The 18,555-nt window shown below is 38.1% G+C and overlaps 1 protein-coding gene across 9 annotated transcripts in view; it reads right to left on the bottom strand.

The window, feature by feature from the left end:
• Positions 1–1,836: 1,836 nt before the first annotated feature.
• The window catches only part of LOC123763664 (uncharacterized), a 115,348-nt gene continuing 98,629 nt past the window's right edge, over positions 1,837–18,555 (bottom strand). For 8 of the 9 annotated variants that reach the window (XM_069304324.1, XM_069304322.1, XM_069304323.1 and 5 more), the window contains 2 exons: positions 16,864–17,227; positions 1,837–11,744 (listed from right to left, as the gene is read on the bottom strand). In XM_069304324.1, coding sequence (XP_069160425.1) covers positions 11,305–11,744; positions 16,864–17,227 — 804 coding nt within the window. In that variant the 3' untranslated portion in view covers positions 1,837–11,304. The remainder of the gene's footprint in view (positions 11,745–16,863; positions 17,228–18,555) is intronic. The other variant, XR_011222710.1, reaches the window with a different exon arrangement.

Below are 18,555 nucleotides of genomic sequence, written 5' to 3'. Positions count from 1 at the left end.
AGTGCTATATAGTCATAGTGGCTTGGTGCTTTGCCCTAATAATTCCCTCCTTAGCGGCTGTGTCCGCACGGTTATTTAAGGTAATATCAACGTTGCTGAGGACCCAGCAAAATTTAACCGTTTTAAATATACTAGGTAAGAAACGGCCAATATTGGATTTCGACTACCCACAGGATGCATATAGGGTCAAGTGATTCCATAGTCGTGAGGGAGTCAACCAGAATGACGTACAAACAGTGAAGTCGGAAAAGCAGTTAATGAAGAGCATATACAATTGCAAACAGTCCAGCCGTGAAGATGCTAGCCTCCGGGGGCAGGCAGCACAGTTTGTGTCAGGAAAGACAACGAAGTAGCCAACACCATTGTAGACTTGGACCCATCTGTGAATAGGGCAACAGATAACCGAGTAGTTATTAGTAGTGTGATGATGTAAGGGCGAAGAGGGAGAACGGCCTGTTGACATAGCTCGGGTGCAGGGGGGGGGGGTTGTGTAAAAGCCTGGTTTGTGCCTCGGAGAGGCTACGGGATCCAGTAAGTTCAGTAGAACTTCGGTTTCAACCTTTTTAACCCTGTCATAGCTCAGTCGATTAAGGCGCTGTCTGGGATGCTCCCGGAAGCAGGTTCGAATCCTCGTCACGGCCCTTGTGGATTTGTTCATTAGGGCAACATAATTTGAATGCAAAGAAAAGATTTAAATGGAAAGGCGTTTCATAACCGCAGGGGAGTTAGAAGCCTTTGCACGTGGGTCAATGTCTGGCAAAACTTCGCAAGTGGGGACCCTCCAAGGCACAAGGATGAAACGACTGAGGAGACATTGTAAATACAAACCGAAAGTGAGGCTTGCAAACAAGGTGGTGAAAAGGAACATGGCCAACCTGAGGCATAACGGCTAAAGCTCGGATGCGGATGTTGCAGACACCATGCGAGGTAAGAAAGGTACAAATGATCACGACGATCCCGTAGACAGGACGCGGTGTTTCAACAGACAAGCTCTGGGTTGGGGATGACTAAAAGGCATCACAGCTGAGGCGCAACCCAGTATGGTGGCAGAGCATCGAGACGATAAAGGGACGAAGGAAAGGTAGTGGAATCGGCAGGACAGCCATTAGCTAATTTACACAGCAGGAGAGAGAAGTGCAAATAGAGGAAGATGTGCGCGTCTATCACCTCCCAGGAAGTACAGGGCAAGACAGGAAGGAGAAATGCCTTAGAGCATTCGACATTGAGGCAAGAGATATGGGTGGGGGAGGGGGGGCATTTGTCTTTAATTTGTCATTTGTCAGCGTTTGTCTTTAAAGACAAACGCTGTTAAACAAATGTTCAACATGTCAGTACGAGAGTAAATGGACAAGACCAGCGATATCAAAAGTATTTGATCCAAGGGCTTTACTGAAGGGAATGTGATTCAGATTAACATTAATAAAGCAGTTTCCGATCGTGAAAAATGGTTGCGCATTGTCTGAAAACAATGCAGTTCTGACAGCATGATGCCGGTTCATCTTCCATCAAGTTAATTGTGTCCAATACGTAGAGCTCCTCGGTAAATAAATTAGATTCCTTCCTGGTTCTAAACTTCATGAACGATTTATTTTAATTAAGCAATTGCAAGCAAGTTCTTGGAAATTAGTTTAACGTGGTAACTTCAAACAAAATGAACACTATCTAGCAGAATTAAATATCTTGCCAAAAAATTAATTGGAAAGCTTTACCTTTTACAAAGACTATTACCGAAGGCCTGCTACTTACGTATAAAAAAGAATTCAGACAAAACTCATTAACATACTAAATATGTTAAGTATTTAGGCAAACAATTTACTAGTAAAAAATAAAACTGCATTCATATTTACAATAATTTTATTTTGGTCATATACATAATGATGGGAATGTCCATTTCGAATTTTACCCCACTTTTACTTAAAGATTTATACAATTCAAGCTGCATAAAAAAATGCGTTCGAGATAAAATTCACTTGAACACTGGAAAGGTCACTACGTACATTTGTGTCACCTGGAACACTTCCAGGATCAGACTCCACATATTACATGTTAAAGTTTGTCATCCAACTTGACTGCTCCCAGTCAGTAATGGAGTAGACACGCATTGTCCTCCGTCCACAGTCAAGAACTTGCCAAAATTGTACATGGCACGTAATTTATAAACCACCAAACTCGCGATACAAATGGACAGCTTAAGTTACCTATAAGATACAATTTGTTAGTAAAGGGGGGGTGGGTGGGGAGGTCCTTTGACCCTTATAGAGAGATCCATGGAATGATGTGGCGGGGGAAAGTGATGGGCAGTTGTGCTTACCAGTATATATATTACAGTGCTAGCAACTTCATTTAACGACACCCACCAAGTTATTATATATTAGCTCCATACAAACACATTTCGTCCTGTAAAAAAATAAGGTTATTTAAACTGAGAAAACCTAGACTAGCAAAATATAAAGTTCCCTGGGGGATGAACAGTCGACATTGTATCACCAAGACAAAAAAAAAAGAAAGTTACATTGTCACATTACAGTGCTGCATTAAGCTACATATTTATATGAAAGGGGGGCAAAATTTAACAGGTTTTAATTATAATGGCTAACAGTGACAGTAAAGTACTCTTGAAACTAAGAATGCCTCCCTCGTGGCCTTAACGGGACAGGAAGCCTGAGGGAAAGGAGGAATAAAAGCAGCCAGAGAATGAGGGGGGAGGGACTATTTTCTTATATAGCCTAATAAACCGATAGTGGAATAGGATTCGAGAGCATACTGTTCTTATACTACAACAATGTCTTATTGTAACACTTATTGCATAAATATATTCGGCATTTTCTCCATTGCATATTAATTATCCATAACGGAAGACTTAAAAACTGTTGATAAAAATGATCGGGGAAAATACAAACTAAAATAACCATTGATCGAGTCATTTACGGCGATAACTATAGCGGCTGTCACCTAAAATTAGTAGACAGGTACACATATTTAGGCCTTTGAAATTAAATTTTAAGTACAATACATAATAACATATTCAATATAGCCTATAATTTATTCACTCTTAATTGTGCTGGCTCTGATTCCCACTCTTAATTTTTCAATATTCACAACGTATACAAATACTGTAGTAAAATATTAGACGTGTACTCTTTTTCCCAACTCGTTCAGATAAATAAAATTAACAGCAAGTTCTCTTAGGCCATTCCTTCCTCTACTGCTCTACTGAACTGGACGGAACTGGAGTACATCGCCGCCTAGCAAAATTATTTATCCTGAACTAATTATAAATTAAAAAGCAAAATTAAGCCTTTGGTTGTTGGCAGTTACAAGACGGGCCTATATCTCGGGGATAACAGTAGTGCAGTGATCGCAGGCAGGTGCTATGTATGTAGGGTGGTGGTAGTGTCAGGTGGTTGTGGTAACATAACTGCAATAGATGTGTTGGTATGCAGGCGATGAGTCACAATAACATGGCTAAAGTATGTTGACCAGACCACACACTAGAAGGCGAAGGGATGACGACGTTTCGGTCCGTCCTGGACCATTCTCAAGTCGATTGTGAAGTTTCGTTGCAAACTTCTGCATCCTTTAGAGCTTGAGAATGGTCCAGGACGGACCGAAACGTCGTCGTCCCTTCACCTTCTAGTGTGCGGTCTGGTCAACAGATGTGTTGGTAGTTTAATAGTGAGAGTGTACGGGTAGGCTTATCGAAGACAAGTTTACATTTCCGTGAAAGCAGAGAGTTGAGCAATGTGTATTGGGGGGACGGGGGAGGGAGTGAGAGGGTGAGAAGGAGGAAAGGAGGGAGAACGGAAAGAATGAATGAATAAGGAGTGAGAGGAGGGGAGAGGGAGACCGACAGACTAATTAGATTTGTCGAAAACAAGAAGCCTATTTTAATATTTATATGTGTATACACACACACACACACACACCCAAGGGAAACTACCTTCCTATAACAACTAGAGAAAGACCTGGGAGTGGACATACTAAACATAACTCCAGAAGCTCAAATAGAATAACCTCTGCTGCATATTCTACACTAGCAAAATTTAGAATAAACTTCAGGAACTTTAATAATGAGGCTTTTAGATCACTGTACACAGTCTATGTGAGGCCGGTTTTAGAACCCCATCGTTGGCCCCCCACCCATGAAGAAAAAAAACACGCAAGGAGGCTCTAAAGGATGCAGAAGTTTGCAACGAGAGACTTCCCAGAGCTGCGAAGTATGAGGAAAGACTAAAGGAAATAAATCTGATGACGTTAGAGAGGAGGGAGAGTGGAGGACATGATACAAACGAATAAGAGGGATCGACAGATTGGAAAACAAAGAAATTGTTTACAAAGAATACGAATAGAACAAAGGGGCACGGATGGAAGCTTGAAACTCATGTGAGAGATGTTAGAAAGTCTAAGTGTAAGGGTAGTGAGGATATGTAATGACTCAAAGCAGCAGTATATGTATATTAATTTGTCAAATTTGACGAGGCAAACTCAATCCACAACTTTAAAAGCGGGTATGATAGGGAAATAGGTCAGGAGTCATTGCATTAGACAGCCAGTGGCTAGAAAAGTGGGATCCAACAGCTAGAGCTCTATCTTGCAGCCTAGGGTATTGTTTTGCAACAGACTGGGATTATATGCTTCCAGTGTGTACCACTGTAGAACATTTGCTGCAGCCTCATTAGGAAACTACAAGATACCTTCATGAAATAAATTATTGATACCCATAGTTCTTCACAGTATATTGAATTGTTAGTTACAAATAAAAAGTATTGTACATTCAAGTCTCCCTCCAATGTAATTATTCATTTGGAAGGGAGACAAGATTGGTATTCTTTCATTAGATGAAGTTTTATTGTGTACCTTTTCTTTTTTTGGCCTCCTCGCTTAAGTGAGGAGGCCCACATCCATATTATACACTTCCATATCAAAAGACCTAGATGTAAGGTAGTATTTATGGAGCTATTGTACCTAATGTAATTACTTCTCCAAACTAAACAATAACATTTACTCTTTAAACTGACTGGTGGATTCTTTCAACTTGTTAGCTTTTTACCACTTGCCGCATACTGGAATATCCTTAAATTTATGTGGTGGTTTGGTTTTGAACTGCCTGTGTTTCCTCATTCTGCTGTACCTCACCAGCAAACGGGTTTATCCACTTTGTCCATTATACTTTTTACGGTATCACAGTGCCTCTTGTCCTCTCTGTAGTTTGTTCACTTGGCCTTTCCTAATAGATCATTTCACTTACCTCTGGTACCAGTCTCTCTGCAAATCTTTGGACCATCTTAATTGTCTTCTTAGCCTTTTTACAAAGTGTAGGTTTTGTACTCGAGATGCAATATTCGAGGATTGGTTTAACATATGCCTTTGATCATGCTCTGAAATTTGGTTTTAAAGGGTTAATGTATACAAAAAATTACAGAATAGTACTATACTAAAATTCCTTTACTTATCAGAATCATTTTAAGTCATCACTAATGCTGATAAATGAAATTATCCTTCCTCTAATAGTATATGCTGTATGCCAGTTATTGGAGATAAAATTAGGCTACTTTCAAAATTTAATATTTAGACTTCCATTACAAGATACAAGTTAACTACTTAGCTAATCTTGCACAATAGCAATGGAATCTCAGTACTTGAGCACAAACTACTACTGTTATCAGGAAAGGACAATTACACAAATTTGTTGAAAAATTATATAAATTTAAGACAAATAAGAAAAATAGTGAACAAAGTAATTTTGTTGGCAATTCACAAATTTGAAGAAAAATAAATGTTTATCATGACCTTATTACACAGTGCCATTGCAATACTGGAGTTCTGTAAAATAAAAATTAATGAAACATTCACATCAGCATAATTGTAGTCAGCCACAACTAACAAGGAATAATTCAGGATCATCAAAAGAATGTGGCATTATATTTGATATTCGGTACTGTTGACTTTTCAACAAAATGTTTTTCCCTGAAGATTTTGTCTAAATTGATTATTAGTGCTATACAGTACACTATGCATTTTGGTACCATATAATACTGTACATAAAATTCAAGACAAAATAATTATTGTGCCTCTGAAAAGTATAAGAATAAATTCTGACATTCAAGCCTATCGATTCAAGCGCCACGAGTCCTTCACAAAAAATTTAGCGGTTCAGAGTAACTGAATGAGAGCTAGCCGTCAGGTTGACTCGTTAATTAGTTGGTGTACAAAAAGCTCTAAAGTAGATTTTCGTTATGAAGGAGGCTTAGCAAATTTGTTTTCATATTCCAAATCTCTTGAAAGAATCTCATTAGATAACTATATCCCTGAATTACAAAATCGTATACAATACCTTAAATAAGGTCCAAGTGCGGCAAATCTTTTCAAAAGTACAGTAATTTCTTTCTTCGTTATTTATTAACATGGCAACGTTTCAAAAGAATAAAATCAGGAAAAGAGAGGCAGAAGGAAGAAAAGGGGGGAGGGGGAGGGGAGGGGTGTGGGTGGATGCTATACATGCTTCCATTGAAATTTTGCACAACATTATGTTATAATAACACATTACAAAATATAATTGTATCCTCACTACAATGTACTAAATACTGTACAAACTTATAAACCCTTTGTACACTGATTTCCAGTAAATTTTCAGCACTTCATAATTTTAATGAAAACAAGATTATACCTGTTTAATTATTCCTTATTATGTTAGGTAAAAAAAAAAAAAAAAAAAAAAAAAAAAAAAAAAAAAGTTATAAAAATTAACTGGCCATCATATTTTCAGTCCATCAGTTGAGCAAATTTGACAACACTTATAAATTTTGTTTCATCAGGAACCATCAAAATGAAACTCATGCTCAAGGGGGATACAATTTAACACTAACACTGCAATTTTGGTTAACCTTTGTCCCATAAAGTTGTGTAATGAATTCTGATGAATACAAAATGAATAATTATTACAGCACTGAAATTATTTGTTAAAATAGTGGCTTTTTTCATGCAGGTCCTACAGTGAATAGCAAATTGATAATGATACAACTGTCGAATAAAGAAATACAGACATTGTGAGTCAATTACTGCATATAAATATCACTGCAATACGAGGGTCATTTAGTGCAGCTGGCTTCGTTCTAGACTCACAATCGGAGATCATGGTGGATGGGATAAATAATTGGGCACATTTCCTTTAATCCCTATGTTCATCTAGCAGTAAACAGATACACTGGAGTTAGGCAACTTTTGTAAGGTTACATCTTGAGGAAGGTCAGTGGTTTGACCTAGGGGGCGTGAGGGGAGACTTCAATACAAGCTTAAATAAATATAAATATACGCACACACAGACTTCCTTTCACCAACAAAACGAATAAATTATTTCCCCTTTTCCATGGGGTGGGGTATAATAGTCTTCATTAGTGAAAAAATTAAATAGTACCTGCATGATTGCCTTTGCTTTACTGAAAGGAATTAAAGGTTGCATACACTAAGTATTGGACACTTGAGATAATCTAGGGAAGAAACAAATTTAAATTAGAAAAAAGTGGTATAAAAAAGAAAAGAAAAAGAAGACATACCGTATCACACTAAGTTAAGGTCTAGTCCAAAAAACAAAATATGCTAATGATAATAAATTAATAATGAAGAGGCTTTCTTTCCTCCATCTTTCAATAAAAGTTTAGCATTAATGGTACTACAGTATTTTTGAGCTAGTCAAATTTAAAATAGCGAGGTCACCTCGTGAAATAAATTAATTTGAAGATCTTGTCTAAATAGGTTCAGAGTATAAAAAAAAAAATACATTTTCAAAGGCTTTCCACTGGAATAATTTTTGTACAAGGTTTCTAATATACCCAAGACCAGCAGTCTTGAGTCTTTCATCAAAAACTGTATACAGTACTGTTATCATACACTATTAAAGTAACTATACAGTACAGTACTAAGAAAATCAAAACAGGCATATCTTGATCCAACACTCCAGAGCAGGAATAATTCGCCACCATTACCATTTCAATGATATAAAATACATTTTTAACTAAATTGATGTTATTTTACAAATATTTGACAACTCTTCAGCAATGAATGTGCTTCTGTGCAACATGTGTACATATTTCTGTTATGGTAGTCTGTCTCTCTAAGCTCAGTGTTGGGACAAATGGCATTAAGGGCACACATTTCTACATAAATATTAAGTTATTAATTATTACCAAGATATATTTGGGTACAGACAGCCACGTGCTTACAGAACCCCACGGGACTGACACTGAACGAATAACCTGTCTCGTTTGGATAAGTGGTTCATGATCCTGAAAAGCTAAGGATGGGGGGGGGAACAATTTACATTTTGTTGCAAAAATTTGACTAGTGTTTTGTTTGTACTCACCAATACGAGAAGTTCTGATCCACTTGTTAACTTGATTACAGTTGATGGAGCATTGTTACTTAGATAGAAAAGGTGGTGATGGATGCTGATAGTGTTGGGTTGACTGATGTAGAGATTAATGGTGATGCAGTAACCTCAGTAGACTGCCTTGCCCCTTGTACTCTAGTGCCATGGTAGAGTCATCCATTAGTGTATGAACACTGCTCAAGTACAGTACTGCTGTGTATGGCCACTGGGGAAACTAGTTCCATATTTATTGCACATTCTTATTCAGAAATAACTGCCCCATCAGTTACTCAAACTATCTGAACAAACCCAAATCTGAAACGGGCATTTAAGAGGGGAAGGAAAGCATTTGTAAAGCACGTGGCTGTCTATCTCAAATGGAAATTTGTTGCCTGTCATTTGAACAGGCACTGTTTAACTATTGCTGAACTTTCAATAATTATTCCATGCAAAAATTACCTGCCAGAGTTATCCATAATTGGCAGTTATATATAATTCATATGGCGACTTGTATGGCTATTCAGTACAATTTTGCAAATCAATTTTAGTCCAACTAGGTAAATGTCAAGAACCACCATTACACTAAGTAATACCTATGCAATTGTTTAAACATTCTCCATACAATGAATCATTATTGCAATGAAAAAATATATATCGAGTATTAATTTTTTCCTTGTACTGTACTGTAACTTGCTTTTGATTCAACACTGACTGTCTACTCGTCACAAAGTTTTATAAATAAAAATGCCTTGTGATGGAGCTACTGATAGAGATTTTCAATGATCATCAGGAATGGAATAAGTAAGAGTGAGAGTCCAAATACTACAACCACCCACCCATATTACTACAGTATACATCAAGATAAAATGCAATCTTCGTGAATATTTGTTGCAATTAAACGATTTCACTGTCGTATGTTTAAATTTAAACAACTGTCGGTATTGCTTTTTTCAAAGATGGGTTTGCATAACTCAAATTTAAATATATTTATTTAAATTTAATGAATTCAGATCAAAATTATAGTTTGGGTCACTACAAATTTTCACAACTGCAGTTAATTAATACCCTGAGCTTTATTTAGCTGCTTTGCAACATCACTTACATTGAACACAAAGACAATACAGTACTATATACAGCTTTGTTAGGGTTTACAAGACTTATGTACCTTGCTTTCACAAGCAGCGCCTCGTACTTCTTGCCTGCTGTGCACGGATGATCCCCTCATCAATTCTCGGCACTGAATTAAGTACAATGCCCCGATTTATGCAATATAATGGCAACAATAATTTCTTGTCATCAGTTCAATATGAACAAAATAACAAAAGATAGAAGTTTCACAAGATAGTTCTTAGAATATTTATGGGTGGACATATTTTATTGCCATATATTAATACAGTACTGTATATGGCTATAAATGTGCTCTCAAGCCTGGCAATTAATGTCAAATGTATACCATACAAAATGATGTATGAAAAGGAAGGCCAACTAGACAGACTAACAAATAAATCAAAGTTGATGTACTCCAAGTGAACTTCCTTGTACAGTTTCAATAATTATTACAAAATATATCATAATGTAATTCACAAAATTAAATTTTTAGTTCATTTGTCCCACAAGATTCAAATTTAAAATTTTTTGGTTATGTCTCATATATTATATAATTTCAATAATTCCACTCTGATACCAATGAGTATGTGCTGTACTATACTACCTGTGTGGCGGCATTACATAACTTAATATGGAAAATATTGCTCTCGGAAAAATTAACGACTTTAAGAAGCACAGAAGTTAGAATGTTAACTTTTTTCCAGTTCGTGGGCAGTCAGCCACCGCATTATGCTAGCAATATTTAAAATGCATTTTATAAAGTAATGGCAGGTCAAAGCTCTCGTGTAAAGGAATTAAAAGCATTAATTAAAATTATTACTAATACAACTGGCTTCTCATAATTTTTTATTTTTCCTATAAAATTATGTTCCAACAGCTAAAATTAAACGCAGTAAACATCCTGGTCAATGCAACTGTGCATATTTGTTGCCAATTTGACACAAAAAAAAAAAAAAAAAAAAAAAACATTCTAAACATGAGTACCATAGAGTATTGAGCCACTTATGTACGATACAATAAGGTAGGAGTGAGAATCCATTTTTTTCCTTTTTATTATCTTACAAGCTATCAAGTATGCTTGTGTATAAAAATAGGAACATTAATTGCACTCCATAGAGCAAAGTACAGTAATCCGAGAATCATTAGCCACGCATTTGTTTTGATTTGTTATGACAGACTCTGGCAAACGACCAACTGCTCACACTATGCAGTATTCACCGATTGCATGAAGCTATAAAATAATTTTGGGATTCAGCTGCCAATTGTCAGTTGGTTTACTGGAACCACAATGTATTTCTTTGGGCTTAATCAATATGATAACTTGTCAGAGTACACATGATGGAAGTGCTATTACCATTACCCTAATTCACAAAACATGCCTAAATGCAGGATTTAATGTATTTTTCCCACAAAAATCCATATTTTCACATTTCTTGGTAAAACACTTCAAATGAAATTCATTTTTGCTTTTCATTGGAGTCATTTATAGAAATTGTGTAATAAGTTAAATAGAATTTGAGACTTGTTAAAAATGAAAATATAAAAATCTGTGGCGAGGAATTTCTAGATGCTTTTGTGCTACTCATTGCAATATTCTGCAATTGATGTTCTAAACATTACAACACACATGATTTACACTCCTAAATATGTTGTATAGAGAATGAAGTTTTGCTGCACTGTCATGACAATGGTAACCAAGTTGATTCGTGTGTGTGTGTTCCCCGAGTTGCACACTTGCTGTTCCTTTCACACGAGTTGCATAACTTGTGATAAAGGAAATAACTGTACACGAAACCACCCACCTTTTTTCTGCCAATCAAAATACTATGTCTTTAAATGAAAAGTGGATGATACTGTTTCTTTGTTAACTTTTTCCTGCAAACTGGACACTGTTTCCTCTGTTTTACAACTTCTTCTATACAAGACGAGCAGAACACATGACCACACACAGTTGAGCACAAACTACGTGAAGAGTTTTGTATGGTGGCTAAGGAGTCTAAGCACACAAGGCACGAGATGGTGGGCTGTTCTGGTGGGGGTGGACTGGGAGGAGCCTCTGGGGCAGTGATTTGTGCTACTCTGTGATGGTGCTCCTGAGCTACTATCTGAGCTGCCGTGAGAGGATTTTCCGTCTGGCCAAGCACACGAGGTAGAGGTCTCCTATTTTCCACTTCTGCTAGTAGCTCGTCAAGATCTTGAAGGAATTCTGGTGTTCGAGGAGCATCTCTAGGAAAATCTGGAAGTTGTGGTGATCTGGATCTGCTACGCTGATCTACAAAAAAAGTCTCGTGTTAAACATACTTAAGTACAGTACTGTGCGGCAAAACTATAAAGTAATAATACAATAACTTATTGCATTTACAGCTTTAGTTTTTTGCCATTGCATACAAACAAATGGAAAAAAGAAACGCATTTGACCACGTTTCATAGAGTTATTTCTACATGCTATATGAGCAAAACTTTCATGACATTAGAGAACTCAAATATTAGAGATCTTTGAAACATTTACTGTATTTATGAAAACCATGGAATACAACTGCAGATGAATTAGCAATACAGGATGGTGGGAAAGAATAAAAAGGCATGATAGAAGTGTGGGAGTGCTAGCTATAAAAAAAAAGTTGGACTTCTGACTACAACACGTATATACAGTATAAAGGAACCGAAGGCAAGATTGTGAAATAATCAAAACCAAAGAAGGAATTTGAGAAAACAGTTGGTAACAAAAGTGAAGTGAAAAGTATTAAATACAACTGCATGGAGAATACAAGCTGGAATAAGTTTAGAGAGCTTTTGTCACAGTCACCCACTCAGATGAAACTTCCCTAGGGATACATGGTACCAAATACCAAACATGATCTGATTAAGTGATTGTGAACCTGACAGCCCACTTCACCTTGAGGAAAGTGGCCTAGTTTGGTAGCGAGCTACCTACACCACCATAGGGTATTTCGAGGCTTTTTTTATGAATACAATTTTTTTCCCCCAACTGAACAAAATTCTAACAAAGGGTCAGTCAGAGCTTGCTACTAGTGGAATACAACTACTGTACCAAGTGGAATACCCTACTGCAAGAGCAGGTAGAAAAACTGGTGTGTAATGCTTAATAAACAACCAGAAAACCTTCAGAACCACATGCAAAGGTTTTCCAAAAACCTTCAGAACCCCAGGCAAAGGTTCATTATACAACCCCTGAGAAACCCATCCTCAAGCATGGGTTTCAAGTCCCCACTTGAAAAACTAGAAGTGTTTGAGTGTTAAAAAGTGCATTCCTGGGTAGATGGAGTGGGGAGAGGTTGGGGGATTGTGAAGGGAAGTCAACAATGTCATAAGATTTCAAAGGAATTTATTGAACATAATGTTCAATAAAAACTGAACAATAGAACACGGATGGAAACCAAAGTCGCAAAAAAGCCATTATCACCACCAGGAAGAACTTTAAGCGAAAAATACAACATTTAACAGGTTAGAAGAGGTGGTTGAAGCAAACTAAATGGAATATTATAAAACAAACCCAACAGTAGTGGAAGGGGGGTGGCCACAGAAACGGGTATAGTCCCTAAAGCCAAGAGGTAGGACACAGATGCACATCTCCAAAATACTAAATAGTCGCCACAACCTGCATTAAATCTGATAAGAGTTCTGGTTGCCAGGTTCAAACAGACGGGATTAGAATCCTCAAGTGGTAACAATGATACCCACATGAAACCCTAGCCAGTCCTTGAACATCTGATGACTGGAGATGTGCCAATACATACCCTGAATGTCCGGGGACCTGGCTGAATTTAGTCATACAGAAGGTCGAAGAGGGAATGAAACTATTCAAATCAGAGTGGTTAAGAAGGAACAATGTACAGCGAGTCGTCCTTGGAGAATAGGAACCGACACCCACCTTAGGGAGGAAATCAATTCAATCACGGGCACCTGACAGCTAGGTGGACAGCGCACAGGATTCGTAGTCCTGAGGTTCCAGGTTCGATCCCCGGTGGAGGCGGAGACAAATGGGCAAAATCTTTCTTTCACCCTGATGCCCCTGTTACCTAGCAGTAAATAAGTACCTGTGAGACAGCTGCTACGGGCTGCTTCCTGGGGGTGTAACAAAAAAGGCCTGGTCGAGGACCGGGCCGTGGGGATGCTCAGCCCCGAAATCATCAAGATAACACCAGCGTACAACCCATAATGATGCTGCAGAGTAGAGCAGCTTACAGTTGAGCCTAAACCTGTGAGGCCAAACATGGGAGGAGGAAGACAAACCACTTAGCCGATGTCTTTCAGAAATTACTTTGAACACTCGAGCACGGTCAGTCCAGGTCTGGGATAAGGCACTAACTGGTAAGGAGGGGAGGGGGAAAGATAACACCTCAGTGTCAAAACATTAAAAATGGCCAACATGAAGTATTGTACAAGCCTGCTAAGTATGATTCCAGTAACCAAAATCTCCAAGTAATCCAAAATGAGTTCACACTTTTTTTTAACCCAAATAGAAATTATGGTCAAAGGGTTAAAAAAGAAACCCGAATAAACTAAAGTTAGTGTGCTTGACATTAATGAAATTCAGGTTACCAGTAGTAAGTTACAAGTGCTTGATCTTTTTACTCCTGAAATTCTAATAGCGAGATATATTCACATATAAGCACTGACAACATGTGTCAATGGTGGGCAGGTTCCATTCTTTTTTTCCCCCCCTCGATACTTGCCATCCCATGCTGTTGGTGCATCTCCACATGATTCTTATGGTTTTCCCATTACAAATTTCCCTGCCTTTGTTGTTCTGTTGCAGTCCATGTGCAAGAGTATGTACCAATGTATCGCTCTCCTTACATCATATTCCAGTATCTAGAAGTAATGAAACCTAGACAAACAGGCAAGACAACATTTAAAATTCTTGTTATACCACCTGTAAGACTCCCTGGACCACCAGATGGCCAGGATCATGCCTTGGAAAGTAGCTGAAGAGGTGGAGAAGTAAAGGTGTTGGGGGAGAGGGAGGGAGAGAGAGAGCAGGTAGGGACAGTGTGTGGATGGGTGGGAGAGAGGGACAGAAGGGGAGAGCAATACAGTAGGTGGCCAATAGGCAGCTGGCCAGCCAGTCTTAGGAAGCCATAGTTCTGATATCTTATTTTAGGCTAGCATTCTCTACTAAAAAGACAAGTAGAACAGGAATCAAAGATCACAAAAAAAAAAATATCCACTTGTACAATGTTCTAATCTACAATGGTAACACTTCCCCACACTCTGACCTAGATTCAAATCCTGGCCAAGGAGGATTGACTAGGTGCCAATCTTTAACAGTATGCCTCTTCACCCAGCAGCCAACACACTAATCCTGGGGGGGTCCACAGATACACACTGATCTTGGTAACAATTTGTAATAATGCAATTACTGTACTTCATAACTATTATCCAAGGCAATGAAATTGGCAATATTCATAATGCTGCAACATGGATGCAGACATATACCTTCCCTGTAGTGATGTATTCCACAATTACCTGGTATAGGGCCTGGCCCACACAAGTAATCCCTTCACCCTCTGACTCGTCTTACAGCCCCAGCTCTCACTAATTGTCCAATTCTAATCCCTAGCTTATACACCCTGTTACCCTGCTTCCCTGGCACCAGCACAAACCAATCACGAGGCAGGACATAACACTGCCTACCTTGGCCACGAATCACCAAGGGTGTGTCTGTCCCCTAGGTCAGGGCATTGATCAAAGGCACCAGACATTGGGCGAGGTCTAACAACAAAAGGCTGCTCTCGAAGGAGAAGTTTATCATAGAGTTTGACTGGAAGAGTTCTGCACCAAGTCCCTCCTATTCAATTTGTCACCTGACAGTTTGGAGGGCCATAGAAAGATAGGCCTGTGCGCTGTTCCCAAAGTGCCGGCAATTTCTGGAACACTATCTCTTACCCAGTCATAAATTTTTAACAGCTTAATGTACTACTCACTGCTTTGGGCTGCCATCTTAAGTGTACACTTGATTGCTGTCCTATACTCTGGGCAGGGGTCTTTTCTGGGTCCTCTTCCTTCTTCTAGGTGCTCAAGAGTGGACTTAAGGAACCTAACCATCTTTCCCCTCCCCTCAGTTGTTAAACTTAAAGTGAACAGTTTCCAAATTCCCCGTAAGTTAGGCTTGTAAACATGTGCACTTGAATCAAATAATCTTGCAATACAAAAACAAATGAGCCCCTGCAAGACAGTCCAAAGGATGGCCAAAACTTGTCTAGAGATAGTTGGGACTTTAAAGGCTTGGGCAAGTTAAAAACGTGATCCATACATGCAGACATCAGTCTAAAGGACCAACTAGTGGTGACATGGGAGCAGACAGCTCTGTGCAGTGCTGCTACCTGGTGGTGGCCAGTTGTAACTAGGGCAATTGTAACACTACTGGTTGGATTGTTTGCAAACTAATAGTCATTTCTCTTTTCTGTGAACCTTGCTGTTGCCTACTTTTGCTTCACTTTCTGGATGTTTCCTTTGGCGAGTGTGAGCATATAGAATCCCCTGCTCCCTGCACCTCCGAGGGTGCCAGGCTCTAGACTCCTGAGATCGGTGCGATCCACATGTATGAGCCATCTCATTAGGCTATCTTCAGCGAGCCACCATTCAGCCTCTCCAGAATTGTTAAAATTTATTCCAAGGAATGCAGCCCACTTCCCCATTATACCATTAATTCTTATGGGAAAACAGGATTCTATTTAAGTGTTTCTGGGAATTTATCCTTAATGTAAATAGAGGGATGCCAGTACATTTTGAAGATTACCTTCTTATTTGAAGTATACCATAAATTTTCCAATAAATTATACATTATAAATTTCTAACCTACCATAACCATCAATAACCAAGCACAGTATTCAGTAACCAGGCATTACTCTACTCCAAATTTTAAGGTTCAGCAATATTACATAATTTACCGTGTTTATTGTTTTTGAATTGTCAGACAAATAGCACGTTAGCCTTGTCAAGGACCCAAGCCATGAACAAGACTGAGCAGTGATCTCACCTCTTATTTGATAAAGGAAACTGTGTAACCAACTAACCTTTACCCCGTTAATGTGTAAAACCGTTAGGTATCTAAGTGTCACACGTTTAATATCTCTTCTCACAAAACCAGTAGTGGACTGTACAGTGGGCAGGCAAGGAGTGGGCAAGCGAGGAAGGAAGGAAAGTGTGCACGCTCGTGTGCATGCAGCGGTAGATGGATGGAAATATATTAAATGAGACTGTAGTGTATGACAACACCACTGGAAACTCCAAAACCACCAGACAAATATTACAGGAAAGAGACCATCACAAGCATAGCTCTCTCATCCAATACACTTCTGTATTTTAACACACATACATGTATAACACAGTTATTCACTTGTACATAAACAGAAAAAAATACATACACCTTGAACTAGGGCGAAGCTCTATGGTAACCCGTGGCCTAAAAAGGCTGGGTCTATGGCGAGGGTTATGGTCATCAACTGTTGTCACCGGTCCTTCTTCAAGAAGATTTCCAAAAAGGAGATTTGGATTGTGAAAATCTACACTGGGAGCTTCAAAATGCCATGGAAGTGGTTGTCTTTCCACTGGTATAGCATTATTATTATTATTATTATTATTATTATTATTATGGTTGCTGTTTTCATTGTTGTTATCGGTGGCACTTTGTCTTTCTGGAAGAGTTAGGTCCTCTACTTCAAGAGGCAAAACGTTTGCGTTTGCATTTTGCCGTCTAGTAGTCATTCTTCTTTGCTCGGTCCCCACATACTGTAATGCACATTAAACTCAACAAACTGCAATATACAAAACTTTATACAGTACTGTATCTTGAAAAAATTGTAAACTTATGTACAAGATGCAAATAGATTATTACAATTATATACCAGTTAGAAAAAGATTTTTCCTATAAATAGTTATGCATTTTTTTTATCAACCCACAGGAGAAAATTAACGAAGGAAAAAGCTACCATGCTTGGAACTTTCTCAACTTTCAATTTGCAAATTAAGTCCAGGTTTAATCTATTACTGCCATACTTTAAACTTTGGGAAAATATAGCCCTATATATTTATACTGTAAAGAATAACTATTGAATAGAAAAAAAACAACAATAATGAATAAACAAGAGCTGAATAACCTTGTAAATCAAACAACTTTGTATTTTCAAATTGTCAACTACTTCCTCGTGAGGTTATCATTTAAGTAAAAATATTAATCCATTTGAATTTGAAATTGGCTTATAAAATGAATGTCAACTGTACACCAAGTCTAATGTAACCTACCGTCAAGAATTTCACATCGTAATTACATTTTCTATATTGTCATAATGTGCATGTCCTAAGTATTTGCAACAAAAAAATTACATAAATATTTGGTGTTGAAGTTCAGGCAGGGCATCATTGCTGTAGGCAGAGTTATTTTTCAACTATATTATATAGTAACCTAAATCATCCCTGTGAGTCCATGATTGCTTTACCAACTCTAATAATTCCTCTAGTACCACAAGATCATTGGAACCACAGGGTTAATTCCTGGGAATGGAACACAGTAGTCTTATGTTTTGGCCAAAAGACGAGCTTTACCAGCCATACTCGATTGCTCTCTGGGATGTTAGAGCATAAAATTCTAACAATGAAAAGTTGGTTTTCCAAAGGGGTTTGGTCCAAGACTGCAAATAACAATGGTTTACTATAATCACCTTTCTACCAACATGATGCCAATGTTCATGGGTACAGTGTTAGTCGATCATGATAACTGCTCTGAATACAAGAGAACACTTACACACTGGTAGGATGCACCCACTCTAAAGGCTGCCTGCCATCACACACATGTGAAGCACATTCCAAAATCTGCCTGTAGTTGGACATGGGTGGAACATTATATATACATAAACAGTATATAAAAAAAGGCATTAATGGTTCCATGCACAACCACAAAATGCTATTAAAAAGTAACTCTTGACAAGCGCAATATTGATATGGTATCACACCGTCTTTGTACTTTGCTTTCAAAGAAGAAAAAAGGCTACCAAACACTTCAACCCTGAGTTGAAGTTTTGGGTAATCTATTCATCAATCAAGTGAAATAGATCGTCTCT

The sequence above is a fragment of the Procambarus clarkii genome, chromosome 52, assembly GCF_040958095.1.
Source record: "Procambarus clarkii isolate CNS0578487 chromosome 52, FALCON_Pclarkii_2.0, whole genome shotgun sequence".
NCBI lineage: Eukaryota > Metazoa > Arthropoda > Malacostraca > Decapoda > Cambaridae > Procambarus > Procambarus clarkii.
The sequence above is the reverse complement of the archived record's forward strand: the minus strand, read 5'-3'. Positions and strand labels throughout refer to the sequence as shown.